Genomic DNA, 15,326 nt, shown 5'->3' on the forward strand with positions numbered 1-15,326 from the left:
TATATAATTCAAATACAGTAGTTTTCAAGACACAGTATGATCAACTCACATATAACCGTCCCTCCACTCTTCAAGAAGGAGGCCTAAGCTTATGTTGGCTAGATTTTATATCCCATCAGGCGTGACACTCTAAATATACCTGATGCATTTATAGTCGGTAATTATGCAAAACTCATGCATAATTTCAATAATATTTGAAGCAGTTAAGAAGTTAATGCATAGAAAACAGCAACTAATAAAAATCAAAGGAATCGTTCAATATGCAAAACCTAGGCACAGATCAAGTGTTTTCGAAATTGATCTGACAGGGGAAAAAATTATCCTGAGCATACAATTTTATCTAACTTGGAATCTTTGCAGCATTATTGCAAAAGAGTTGTCGGGTCAATTAAAATCAAGGAAACCACTGAACATGAAAAAGTTATGTACACACCGTGAGAGGTTCTGATGTTACACAAAAGGAACCTGAACATGAAATTTCATAAAAACTGGACGTTATTTATAGCAGGTAAAGCAATGAAAACAATGATCAATCGGATTCATGGAATTCACTGAAGTCTATATACAGCAAATGCAAAACTTTTGCAAAAATTGGGATGCTTTCTGGTTTTACACAACGAAACCTGTGATTTTTATGATCCTCCTTAGGCACGTCCACAGTTTTCAAAAAAAAAAAAAGCGATTGCTACACATTCATTAAATAATATTTCCCATATCAGAAGTTCAAAATGTGGTGGACTATTTTCACAACATATCATCTACAATGTAGATCAAGATGTATGTATTTGCCAATTCAACACACAGGATCAAAATTCACATTACTAAAAAATTGACTCCAAAAAAAGCTTGCTTTGTGGTGTAAGGTTCTAATGTTTTACACTAAGCTGTGCTTCCCAGCATTCCCTAGTGTACAAAACGATTACAGCCTAATCATACACGTATTTACGTTTACAATCTACATAATACTTAAAGTCCACAAGATCATAAATATGTCAACAGCTTACATTATCATAAAGCAAACATGGAATGGCACTCACTGTATCCATTTCAATGCTTATCAAGACTCGTAACAAAGGTGCATTAAGAGCCATTTACAGACTTCTGCTTTATGTAAGTAAAATGATGTTTACACTTTAATGTGAAAGCAGCAGAATAAACTAATATGCCCTAACTAAACTTGTACTTTCAATACATACATGTTCACCATAGCTAGTGCTAAGCCTAAATCACATACATGAACAAGTACATAAATGGAACGCAAATCAAACATTTACTTAATGACCTAAAACTTTGTCCATTCATGACTAAGTTGTTCATATTGCGGGATCCTAAAAGTTCTGAAATGTTTAGGAAAGTGTTATTAAGTTTGTTTGGAATGTGCATTTATAGTGATATCCTACAAGAGATATGCAGAAAAAAAAACAAATTGTAAACAAGGCCTGACTTCTTCATCTAAACAATGTTGGCTAGATGGACTGGAAGCAGGTGCTATCCACGCTACAATCTACATGCACATGTAGCTCTTATAAAGAGACAATATGGGAAGAACCTACTAAGTTTGACTTCAATAGTGACTGAGACAAATGTACATGTGGGACCATTTATCATCTTCCACATGTTTTCAGTAAAGCCGCTTACAGGTTAGTGAGAGTAAATGTGTAAACCAAAAAGAAACAGAATTTTTTTAAACTGTCAGTTGTCACCCCTCACAGCTGTCAGAAAATTAATTTTCTTGTTGCTTTTGTTTGGGTTTGTTTGTTCCTTATCTTTTAACAATCTACAAACGAACCACAGTAATATATGTACAGCAAGAGGCATACATTTAGCTGTTGTTCAACTAATTACTTAACCGGTGACTGGTCTTTTTTGCTTTTTAATTATTAACTTATAATAAGGATTACTATGTTACATTTATCACATCGCAATGGAAGTAAACTAATAGAAGTCAATATTTTATTCCAGTACATAAACTTTCCTAATAAATAAAATAACATTACAGTTTAATGCATTTAGATATAAATTAGGGGAAAAGTTAGGACATTTGTCTCGCTGACCTTAAATGTTGCCAGAGATTTTCATGATTTAAAGAACAAAAATACAGCATCTCATGAAGAACATCTCAAGCTGTTACAAATACAAAAATACATGCACTGTGGTACACAGGGAGATTTACAGTTATAATTTAATTTATTTTTAATAATTCTCCCTCTAAGTGGTGAAAGTTGTCCAGTACTGGTACTTTGCACGAAGCAAAGAAAAACCAACTCTATTTTTATCCAATTCAAACTAAAATACAAAGAAAAGGAATCATCTGAAAAGATGCGGTACACCAAAACAAACAGAATGGTGGTGCTTGTCCTGACCTACATACATCAGCATCAACATCATAAAACCAGTCACCAACCAATCCCATTTTTAACTAAGCTAATTTTCAACACGTGTCAGAAATATACAATCAAATACACATAGGCGTACAAGCGCATGTACATGCCATGGAATAAATACATTGCCCTATTCTGAAATTCCACCTAAAATTTAAAAAAATAACCAGACACCACTTGTATCTAATTCAAATATTTGATCCACATTAAAGTGACTTCATATAAAACTGGACAGTTATCTATTCCCTAAATGTTAAGAACATAATGTGAAATAAGTCTTTAAACTTGAGATTTAAATGCCTGATATATACATGTATATAGTATTACATAAGGGCAAATAGAACTGTCACCATTAGGGGGACAGTTGGACAGCTGAAAGCTCCAAATGACGTTGGTCATACTTGACTGAACACAGTTTCACGGGTACAGAATCACCACTGGCTCTTAAAATGGACAGAACTATGCACACAACTGACAAGTAGTTTGGGTATAATATAGCATAGTTTCAGGTGCAAAACTCAACTTCGGGATATCAATAAACATATTTCTTTGTGGTATTATTGCATTAATATACGTGTACTTAAGTTCATATGGAGAAAATAAGACAGAGTGACACAGCATACATGTAGCCCGGCCATAAGATGCTCTAACATGTTACCACAGAATTAAAAGTAAGTAAACAGTTTCAGGTAATACAATCCCCCTGACCCCTTTCTACTCAAATACTACTTGTCATATTCCAAATACATGACATTTTCACTGTTCCCAACTGACTTGACTGAAGACAATTTCAGAAACAGCAAATTTTATCTGAGAACCACTGTTGGTGCAGAAAAGTTCTAACTTACTGTATAAAAGTTAGAATTTTTCAACTGACACGTTTTACTCCATTCTGACTGACTCATCCACCTTAAAGAACTACTTAAGAAGTCTTTGTGAAGTTTAAATTACTTATCCATAAAATATATGTTTTGTCATCAAAAGTAACATTTTAAGGCCTTCATATAGTTGTGAAAGTGTTTTTTCACATATCAAAGTTTAGGTGAAATACATGTACAGTCAATAAGCTTGGACTTCCCATTGTCATTTCATGAAGCTGCCAATTAGTGTCAATTCTGCCTCCCTTTCAGGCACATCAACAACAAAATTAAGCGAGAAGTACAAAAATCAAGAATACAAACCTTGATAGACAGTGGCTGACATGATGGGAACACTCCTTCCCTTGTCTGTGTGGTAATTTCCATAGGTGTCCCCTCCACAGTAAGACAATGGTGCACCAGAAGACGGGGCATAACCCTGAGTCCTGTATGGTGACACAGTAACCATACCTTTGTCTCTCACAGATGTGGGGTGAGACGAGTCTTTTAGGTCAGCCACAGAAGACACATTAACAGACAGATGAGTGACTTCAGGGTGACACAGCGACATATCGCTTTCACGACTGTGAGTCACTAGCATCCCGTCTGACACCGTGGTCTTGGTGTTTTCGGGAGACTGACACCTGACCTGGTGCACTTGCTCTTTGTCGCACTGTTTTTGTAAGAGCACATTTTTCTGCTCTGTTGGTCGACCGTCTCTTTCAGCACTTACGCACAGGTTTGCCCCATCAGCGTGCGCCTGAGATCCTGAAGCCGTGTTCCAGTGTAGGACTGTTGGATTTGTACTGGCTACAGTTGGATTATGAAGCATCAGAGCCTCACTACAGTTCATCATAGCCTGAACAGAAGAGTCTTTGTGATAGAGTGGATTTCCAGACAATGCAGCATGGTGATGTGAAATGGGGTGAGATGAAGTGGGTATAGCTAATGCTATAGAGGCATGAGTCTCGACTTTGACATGGGATCTTCCATGCTCCACCTTGATGTTCTCAGCCACTGTCAAGATCGGCGATCCTTGAGTGCCACAGGAGCTGGCCGTTTCGTCAGTCAACAGGTTTTCGTCAGCTGCTTCAGACTGACTGCTCAACCCAGAATCATGATTGGAATTGTTAATCTCATCATTTCCTTTTTTTGGTATATCGACTTTGGGATGTGAATATGTTGTTTGTGTTTCGCTGAGTTGGAGTATATTTTGACTTTGAGTTTGAGTGATGGTTGCACCTTTTGAGACGCAAGTGCCAGGCGATTGAATCTGGATTCTAGTCCGTTCATTCTCAAAAGAAAGCTGGCCATGATTACCTGGATGGACATTAGCCACAATAGACTGAAAGTGGGGTGATATTTTTGAGACAGCTTCAGCCAAGCCTTTACCATCCCCAGCCCGCGACAATGGGTAACTCCCAGTGCTCCTGGGTCTCTCTGCTTGGGATGTCATTGGTGGAGAGGCCAACACAGAATGAGGGGGTGTTCCAGCATGACGCCTTAGTGGCAACTGAGGAGTTTCTCCGGCTACAGATGACGTGAAACTTCTTGACTTTTCCGGCACAGTGGAACCCAGAACAGAGTGACCACCTGGCAAACCTCCAATCCTGGAAATCAGCACATCTCCAGTATTGAAGGAAGGTTTGGACAATGCCAGTGTACATGTAGTTTTGGGGATAAATGTCTCTTGCATACTAAGCTGTGGCTGCATATGACTAGGGATAGATATGGGCCCGGACTGCCGTGGCCCTGAGGGAAGTCCAACACTATATGCTACGTGCTGCATGGCCAGCAATGGTTCCCCTTGGAAACCCTCACTGTTGGGGTTTATTTTGTTCTTATTACTCTGAGAAAAGTTCATATCATATGGTCTATGGTGGGGATCATTTGTGGGTCTATCACAGACAGAAGAGATGGCGAGGGCGTCTAATGAGGTGCCCTTGTCAAATGAGGGTGCTGCAGACAGTGGAGTAACATACGGGGACGAGCTACAGGGCAATGAATGCGCAGGTAGCGATCCCTGGGGCAATGATACCAAAGGTGATGTTGATACAGTTACATCGAATGACGACGACGACGACGTAAGTACACTTGATACGTTTGTGGACACTGTATCTTCTGAGACAGAGGTGTGCTCTGTCCAAGCTGCTGCCACTCTATTTATGGCAGCTTGTATCGTGTCTATTTTCTCTTGCTGGTCCGGAACGAGTGAAGAACCACTTGTGCTATCTCCCGAAGCATCGGCTGGTTCTAACAGTCCTGTATAAGGGTTAACAAGCTTATCAGCAGCCGATTCTAGCACGTCTGACAACTGTGTGGAATGATCAGCAGCAAGTCCACTAGACACAGAAGGTTTAGATTTTTTGACAGATTTCTTGAATCCTGGTAAAGACACTGAAGAGGTGGATGTCACAGCTGTATTAGGTACACTTTCCATCACCATTTCAGCCTCCCGTGCAGCTGCTTCGGCTGCAAGCCTTGCTTGTTTCTTTTTCCTTTTCCTGCGTTTTTTCTTAGCCAGGGCTATAGCATCCAGACTACCATCCAGTAACTCTGGTAGCTTTCCCTGGGCTAAACTATGCAGAAGGCCACCTGATGGATCGTTCTGTAGTAAATTAACCAACAGTGGACTGGATGAAGTCATGGGCCTATTCTGTTTCTGTATACTGTTAACACTGACCACCTGAGGATGAGGGTATGGGGGTGGAGGGGGTAACAACAAGTTGCCTATAGTCTGTCGGGCAGGAGGCGCTCCAGGTCGGCCATGGGGGTAACTGTTGTATTTCTGTGGATTACTCCCAATGACACTTCTACCAGTCAGGCTGGGAGAGGTTGGGTAACCCGTTGGACTCCTCCCAGCAGGGAACACCAATCCATGCAATGGAGAGCTATGAAGACCATGAGATTTTCCAGAAGATGCCAAAGTGGTGGTATCTCCTGTCAAGAATGGTATGGGATCAGAGGACGTTGCAACAACATTAGGGGACTTCAGTAGCTCGCTGCCTTGTCCTAAATGGCTTAGAAAGGGGTCCAGCAAGGCATCACTCTGACGCAAGTATTCCTTAATGTTCTTTCTGGTGGCTTCCACACTGCTGCCTGTGGCCACGGCATCCAGCACCGACATGGACGGTTCCACAGATCCATCGCCTGACCCGGTTTTGAACACTAGTTCTGTCCGCTCATTGTTCTTACCAGCGATCGTCAGTGATATTGATTGATCACCTTCTATCTGCACTGCAAGAACACCAAGCCGTCTTAGATTTGTGTCTCCTTGTTGAGCAAGTTGTTTTAATTTGAGGGCTGCTGCTCTCGGGATGTTGAATGTAACCCGCACACTGTTCCACGGCTCTACCTTCTTCAAGATCAACTTCTCTTGACAGGAATCTGAGAATGCAGAAATGAATTTACATTTAGAAAATGAAAAACAAAACTTGTGAAATACAGATAAAACTTTCTAATAATACACTTTTAATGATGCCAGGCAATGAAAAGAATTCATAAAGTACAAAGGGTTACATCCAGACATGTTTTTGTTTAACCCTTTTTTGATTTTCTCTCAAACAAACAACTACATCAAGCCTCTCCATAAAAGCCGCCAGCCAGCGGTTTACGTATGCCTGTTTTTGATCCCACCGCCAGGTGTATTGGTCAATGTTTCAACCGATCAAATAATATACCCATAATCAATCCGTTATCCTGATCTTTATTGACAACTCATAGTGTGAGAAATGCTGGTCTTAATTAGTTGGAATTCCGGAAGACATTCCTACTAGACCTACTTGTGTGTGTTTGTGTGTTCACATAGCGCGGCTCCCTACTGTCGTTCCCGTTGCCAGGCTGTACAATAATATAATGTTTTCGCTGATTGGCTACACAAAAGTTGACGAACCAATCAGGTGAAAACAGCACACACTGGCTACGCTATGTGTTGACTTCCATCGTTGTTGTAAGTGTTTACAATATATGAAGCAGACTTCACGCCAAATTACTTTGGCAGATGCTTTTAAAAGAAGGAGGAGCCAACAACCAATCAATCAACCAACACAGTTGCCATCATTTCCATATTAGGATATACAGTGAAAGTTTATTTGGAACTAACTCACACTTTGTTAGAACATTAAAACTCCATGCTGCAAAGAGTAATAGAGGTAAAAGAAGTGAGGTTTGTATTGCAGAATTGAGTTTATTTCAACAATGAGTTCAGTTTTTGGCTGTTTCGGGAAACCTGAATAACTAATTACACATCTATTAAACAGTTAGGGTTGAACTGAATTTTCTGAAGTTATGCTCAAATGTTGCTTCAGGATGGAGTTTCTGTCAGTTTTGAAATTTATCAGCCTGTTGATACTATCTAAATTGGGCTCTTATGAATCCTGCGAATTATGAATGGAATGAAGTATAGTAGGGTCTAAAGTCAAATGTTATTTACTTACACCTTTCCCCAATGACCATGTTTTCTGTACATTCTTTAAACTGACTGAACCATTATCGGACATACAAACTGTATGACATGAGTGGTTCCCTGGTTTCCAATGTTACTTACTGTCTTGGAATATCACTAATTCACTGTACAATGACAGTGATAGGTAACTGATGATATGCAATAGCAAACGGCTTAAAACGACAAAGAATGTATTTTAGAGTATGTTGCAAAAATAACGACTGCGGGCCTGTCGGTTCTTTTGCTAACGCTTGCCTCGCTGGGCTGGGCAGCTGCCTGAGAATAACTCATCATACAGGTATTTTAAAAAGTGTGGAGAGCCCTGCTACACTATTAATGATGGAAGGCCACGAACAGTATCTATATATCCGATTGCTGTTAGCCACAATGTACAGTTATATACACTGTATTTGCGCAAAAAATTTGTATGTGAAAATGGACCTTTATAGGCGAATTAAGGTCATGAAATATTAAAACTTACATTCAGTGTCGAAACTTACTCACTTCCTTTAAGTAATCATCCTACCTTCCAAACAAACTTCAGATCACCTCTCTAAAATCAATAAAACTCCCAGATTCCGGCAAAACGATTCACTTAGCCGTGGACAAAATATTAGGTAAAATACAGTATCAGGGATGGGACCTGATGGCCAGAAAAAAAGTCTGAAAATTCTAAACAAAGACTGAAAATACCTCACCCTACCTCCAAATTACATCAGCAATCACCTCATCAACAAACGAACAGACAAAATTAAAGTTCCAACAGAAGGAATCTAATCATATCTAGAAGACTTGTACCTCACCACTTTTTAGCACAAAGAGTACAAAGTTGTGGCTCAATGCTTCAAATTATGCTTACATTTCGACAGAATTCCTCATAAATATTCCTTGTAGTTAACAATGGAACAAATTTTGGAACTTGAAGAAGTTTGACAAGCAAAATTTAACCTTAGAATAAGATGCAGGTTGAAAAAAAATTCATAAAATTTTGAGGAAAATATACTGTTCAGTAAGAGTAAGATAAGAACTTCAGGCAAAAAATTATCAAAAAAAAAATTTTTAAAAACTGTCCAGATCATCAGATGACATTCTGGTTTGGCCAGTTTGTATGTGGTCAAACTTTTGTCAGTATTTAGGGCATATAGAACTTAACAAAAGCTAATTAGCCACAAACATCTGTAAAACATAATACAAAACAAACAGCTTTTGTAAGCCGCTCTCTGAATTTGAATTACTAATTTCATTTTTTGCACAATTGCTTTCACTTAACACATACTATACTGTTATACACAATAGCTCTAGACCAAGATTTCCTATCTTAAAGTCATAATTATAGGCATTTATTTGCCTGCATCTTCAACAACAAGGGTACAGATAGTACTAGCTCTCAGATTAATTGGCAACATTCCCATCTTATCTTCCACATTAACAGCACTGTATTGCTACTTTCACAAACCAGGGGACACAAACAGATTTCACAACCAAGCTGTCATTCTTCCTTTTAAGGGTGTGATCTTCTCTGGTTTCAATCTCAATCTTCAACTCGTACTGAAAATGGCGGTTAACGAAGTTTGGCTTGCTTTCACTGCAATAGGTACATTTATGTAAACTGTGACGTAACAGTCTTTATTATTCACGAATAACTAGGTGATGTAAATCGTAAGTAACTTACTGTACGATTAAAGGAAACATGTTTTTGCAGTGTATAGCTTGGACATGTTGAGGACATCACAATCAAAAAGAGTTTCAGATTTGTGAAAGGAAATGTACAGATCTTTATTTCTGAAAGCTAAGCTGGGAAGAATGAAACACATTTCATATTCTAGCAATGCATGCCACTATACATGTATATTATCAACTACATGTACACCAATTTACCTGGTAACAAGAGACTACGAAGTCCTTCGTAAAATTCCTCCAGCTGAAGATGAAGGTTGGGATCATTAAAATCCCCCTTACAGGTGAACACCGTCTCAATATAATCTTCCTGAGGCCCCATCTTCATCCATGGACATTGGCCTGCACAGCAAAAAAGACAATAAATAAAAATATTTTATTATGTCACAAAAGCATAATTACAAACACAGGCAACAGCACTGAAATATTGCCAAAACCCTGAGTTATTTTTCCAGTAACATCTGGAAAATAATCAAGACGGGTGCATGTTACAAATCAAAGTAGTCCTTTCATTGCTCAATACCTTTATAATTGGTTTCTAGGTCACTGAACAAAACTACATGTAATTTCAAAACATGAGTTATTTCCCTTTATACTGCTCTGGACAGTTGTGTGTAATACATACTATACTACACTTATATCAGCTTGCTGACTTTTCATACAGCATGCATCAAAACCTTGGGGGAAGGGGGAGGGGTGGGAGGTCGAGGGATGAGGGTTAGTCTAAATAGAACTATTACTTATTCCATTGTCTACATGCCCATTTTAACATCAAAATTTGTACTCATTTGTGGTTATCAAAATGAATTCAAGATATCACAATGTTTCATCATTTTTCTCCGCAGTGGTGAATGCCATCTTTGAATAAATACCTCAATATGACGAAGATACCTCGTTTCTCAGTTTCTGGAGAAAAAACAGTTTTACCTGTGAAGAAATTGTGATATCTTGATACTCAACAATTTGCTGTGTTCCAATACCGTATTCATGTCTTAAATTATCTCTAATTTTCTAAAACTTTGAGTTAATAGCAAGGTTTCCAACAGGACTGAATGCATGAGACTCATGAATGCAAAAAGTTAAGCTCTGACAATACGTAAAAACATTAATGTTTACCTAAATAACGATTTTAGAGCAGAAAACAAGCACAAACTTCATAATTTACACCAATCAACATATATCAACCATGAAACATTCGTCTTGTGTTATACTATCAATACGATGTTATATAGGGTAATTAATATGCATATATAGCAGTAAAGATGTAACTTTCTCTTTATATTGTTATGCTTTACATGTATGCATGTACATCTATGTTTGCTTGAGGTTTAAGATCCCTTTACATGTATGTAAAACCTAAGGTTAATACTTGCAGCGCTTTTCACAAAACTACCCATAACAGTTACCTGCACACTGCTTTAGCTGTTACTGAATGCCAAACTTAACATTTACCTTAAAATTAATTACATGAGGGTAAGTTGTGAATTTTATAATTTGCAAAAATCAATCTGCATAAGATGATCAACACATTTAACACCCCCCTCATGTGATTGAGCTTTACATGTATGCACAATCTGAATAAAATATATGCAGACAACAGTACTTCTTGAGACATGTGCCTTAACACTGATTCCAAAGTAAAAGTGGCTAAGTCATGAATTTACAGTAATAAACATACAGTAACACAGAGCATCCACAATGGAACTTGTCCGTAATCTTATTACGCTTCAAATGTATGCACAAGCTGAGCACAATACATGCAGTGCTTTTCATGATACTACCCTTAACATTTACCTTAACATTGCTTCAGCGATTATTGTATGGGAACGTGCTGATATGTGATACACAAACTTAAAAGGCGCCAACAGCCATACTAAATCAAATGTACATCTCTTGTAGATTATTCTATCCACTATGCTCAGCAACGAGGTAACATGTAATTAGTGATAGACACCTTTTTTAATGTCAGCAGTTCTTATGACCAGTCATAGCGCACTGTCATCTTTGATGACACAGCCAGCCAGTTAAATGGGGAATTCCCTTTTCATCCCTTAAACAGTGCATTACTGACTGGATGTGAAGTAATGCTAGGGTATCATCAAGGCTTTATAAGTCACAACAGATCACCTAAGACAATATGCTACAGGATATTAGTCTGTAGGTGAGCAATTTACATGTAAATGCACAAACAATCCAATTTTCACAGTAGCATGTATGTTTACACTTGTACATTTAAGAGCTATATTCTTTCCAGAATAAAAAGAATTAATGGGCAAAAACTGCACATCATGCATAAAATGCAAACTGCATTGAGACATGAGGGCAGCATCCTAGGAACTGTCCCTTGTGTTGAAACCACACTAGAACAGAGGGCTATGTCTACAAATCATTCAACAAATACATAAATGATGTGATTAACAAACTAAATAGCTAGCCTAATATCAAAAAGATGATAAAGAACAAACATTTTAAGTTTATGATGAAGTTAACAGGTCTTTGAACTTTGATCTTTACTACAACAAACATGGTGAATGGCAAACAAACACAACAATATACGTATAGTAACTCTATACCTTATGTTTGTTCAGCATTAAGTGTAACTTATTACTAACTTTTCAGCTACCCTAATTCTTCAACATTTTCAACTGTCTCTGAAATGAATATTTTGAAACATTCTGAGAAAATTATGGAGTCAAGGAAAATAACTTTCATAGCTGTATGAAGTTTGCATCTTAAGTAATACAAACAAATTGTTATTAGTGACATTTTCATAACAATTGTATGCCTAAATGTCACATAAAAAAATGATATATTGGTTGAAAAGATTGAAGATTAACACAGCAGTTCGAAGTCAGGTTTCCTACTAGCAGTATTAGCCAGGTTTCTTAACTCTGAACCACTAAGTTTCCCATTTCCTCTCACAATAATGCTGTCCCTCTTCGTATAAGGGAAATAATCTTTAGTACTGCTTAAAACACAAATCAAATAAATAACTAAATTCTAAAAACTAGCAAAACATAACAGGAAACCACAGTTCTTAACCGGGTACATGTATCTGACAAACTCCATGACTTAAAGCTCTGCCAAGGCAGATTTGGATTTGAACACACAACCTCAACCAGAGCCAGCGAGGGCCAAAAAATATCAACATTGCAAGTATGAAAAGTAAGGAACATTCAGTTGTTGTAAACACTAGGTTCACACAAGGTAGAGTGACATAAATTCAACAACGAATCTCATTTTCGTATTGAACATCTGAGAAGCGGGCCACTGTCAGAGACCAACAGAAGCATCAGCCTAGTATTTTACAAGTCCCCAACATCCTACAAACTGTTAACACAAGATTATCTCTTATAACATTTCTCCATTCATTTTCCCCAATCCACTGACACTAACCTTATCATTTAATATTACTTCTCTATAAACCCTTGACATTTTTACTATTTTGTTTTTCTTTAAATGTCAAGTTTTATGGATTTCCAACATTTTACAAACTGTTAACATTTTGTTCACAGGCAACATCACAAGATTATCTCTAACATTTGCCTGATTCAATTTCCTGATCCATTAACACTAACCTTATTATTTAATATTACTTAACTATAAACCCTTGACATTTATACTATTTTGTTTTTCTTTAAATACCAAGTTTTATGGACTAGACTCACCATAATTTTTGTGAAGCTCTGAGTTCAGCCAACTTAGTGATAGCAGCTTTCTGCTGGGTGAATAAATTATACATAAAGTTAATAATAATCCAAAGTAAAGGATTCCCTAACTTAGTGTCTGAGACTGTTTCTTCTCAAATGTATCTCTACTGTCATTCACAAAGTACTTTGCATGTACAAAGCAACTGTGTCTTCTTTTCACATCATTTACATATAATGCACTTCAAATTCCTATGTTCAATTAATTGCCTATCAGGGTGCGAAACAATCTGGTTTTTAACATCATACCAGCCATACTAAGACAGATCACTGTTAAATAGAATCTTGTACAGAGTTCGGGCAGAACTATGTAATATACAGAAAGATAAAATAGCCCTATGAGGGGAAACAAAATCATGCATGACATATGGCAAGTCCTGTCATTGTTTTCTTTGGAACACTCAACCAATATCTAGCTATAATTTATTTATTTGATTGGTGTTTTACACTGTATCCAAGAATACCTGACTTATATGATGGCGACCAGAGTTTATGGCGGGAGGAAACCAGTCAGAGGGAAATGCACAACCATCTAGAGGTTGCAGAAAGCAAGCATGACCTGGACTTGAACAGTGTCTACAACAACTGCTATTTGCAGCAAAGGAAGAAAATTGGCACTATCCTAAATGTACTAAGATTAATATTGACAAGAGATTATGACAACACCCACGCTTACAGAACGAAATATATTAAATTGATCACCCAGGAGGATATTTTTACCACAATTTTATTCAAATTGATGTCAACTGGCAAAGTCTCTGAAGTGTGTATGATAAATGTCCATGCATGTATATCGAGAGTAAATGCCATTTCCCCCCGCCACAAATAAAACTAAACTGGCATGCAGATCAAAGGCAGTCCATATTCACAGCTGCAATAGTACTGGTTCAATCCATTTCATTACTTACTTTTATTATCTGGATAAATGTCAACAAAATTTAAAGTATGACAGAAATTTTACAGTTATAATAATGGCTTAGGGCATTGCATATGATCACTCTAATCTGGGGACTTCTTTAGACAACTTCAAGGACTATATTTCCAATACTTGATGCTAAAGCAATTAAATTGGGTTTCGGTAGACTACATAGTTGTCCATAGTTGTGGGATGGGGTATGTAAGAGGTGGAACCCCAGGGGGAGAGGTGCTAGGGTGAGGTAGTCACTAAGAGGTCCGTCAATTGGGAGAAGGTTCACGGGGAGGGCCCTCCCGACCAAACCGTCCTGACCTCTGCCAATAGCCCGTCTCCAGATTTCAATCATGCACCATAATCTCACTACTAATCAGCACCTTTCCACGTGTTCACCGATCCCTTATAGAATTCTTCAACTAACAGATATACTCGCTTGAGCGAAAAGTGTGTACGAAGTACTGCAAGTAAAAAATAAACCATAATTTTCTTCGGCATCTCCGCTGACGAAGCCGACTTTCCACGAAAATATATGCTCCGTTTTGGCCCAATTTAGGGCGTTATTTTCCACATAAATTCACGAGTGTGTAATCTAAATCTATGGATGAGTGGTTGCTTTAATCACTTTTAGAAGTGTTGCTAAAACTTCTTACCTCAGAAGATGGGTTATCCGTCCTAAAAATATTCTTGTATCAAATACGCCATGAAACAATAACAAGAGCCGCCATTTGCAATTTTCCCTCTGAGCATGCGCGTAGGAATCCTGGGATCTCGAACGAAGAGGGTTTGGAAAATGATACAAAATGGCGCGGGTGTTACGAGGGGGATAAGGGCAATTAGTGGGGTTATTTACTGTAATTTGGGGTGTGTTCATGACTAGGCCCACATGATTCCGTTCGTACAAGTTGTTTTAGGCAAGGGCGGGTGTTGTCATTGCAAAACTGTCTGTTTTCAATGGGGTGACCACGCTGTCCGGTGCGCGCAAGGACTAACCTACTTTTTAACAACCAACCAAGGGATTTCTACAGATCGAGGCTCCAGTCGCGCTAGCCGTGCTCTCACTTCAAGCTTGTTTGTACACGTATAGGCCGTAGCATTTCATAACCCCAAGCGGTTGTATTATACGCTAGACATGCCGTATTTTTTAAAAAATGAATGTGACGCGATTGGTGAAGGATGTTATATGCACGTTTTCCTATCATTTTCATGGGAGAAATAAATTTTAACCTTGTGTGTTCGCACATATATAGTGCCGCGTGGCGTTCCATCAGTGAAACCTTACGGGCCCTTTGGCTGTGACGTACGCCTCGGGCCTGACTGGCTCTTTCGTGTTCCGGCAAGGCTCCGTGC

The 15,326-nt window shown here is 38.2% G+C and overlaps 1 protein-coding gene across 2 annotated transcripts in view; it reads right to left on the bottom strand.

Annotated features, from left to right (window-relative positions):
* Window positions 1-14,705, bottom strand: part of LOC135470202 (mucin-2-like) — a 29,666-nt gene extending 14,961 nt beyond the window's left edge. Inside the window, exons 1-4 of one of the 2 annotated variants that reach the window (XM_064749013.1) lie at window positions 14,630-14,705; window positions 13,028-13,077; window positions 9,561-9,701; window positions 3,563-6,625 (exon numbers count right to left, since the gene is read on the bottom strand). In XM_064749013.1, coding sequence (XP_064605083.1) covers window positions 3,563-6,625; window positions 9,561-9,687 — 3,190 coding nt within the window. In that variant the 5' untranslated portion in view covers window positions 9,688-9,701; window positions 13,028-13,077; window positions 14,630-14,705. The remainder of the gene's footprint in view (window positions 1-3,562; window positions 6,626-9,560; window positions 9,702-13,027; window positions 13,078-14,629) is intronic. The other variant, XM_064749012.1, reaches the window with a different exon arrangement.
* Window positions 14,706-15,326: the final 621 nt, after the last annotated feature.

This window comes from Liolophura sinensis, chromosome 7 (assembly GCF_032854445.1).
Source record: "Liolophura sinensis isolate JHLJ2023 chromosome 7, CUHK_Ljap_v2, whole genome shotgun sequence".
NCBI classification, from domain to species: domain Eukaryota; kingdom Metazoa; phylum Mollusca; class Polyplacophora; order Chitonida; family Chitonidae; genus Liolophura; species Liolophura sinensis.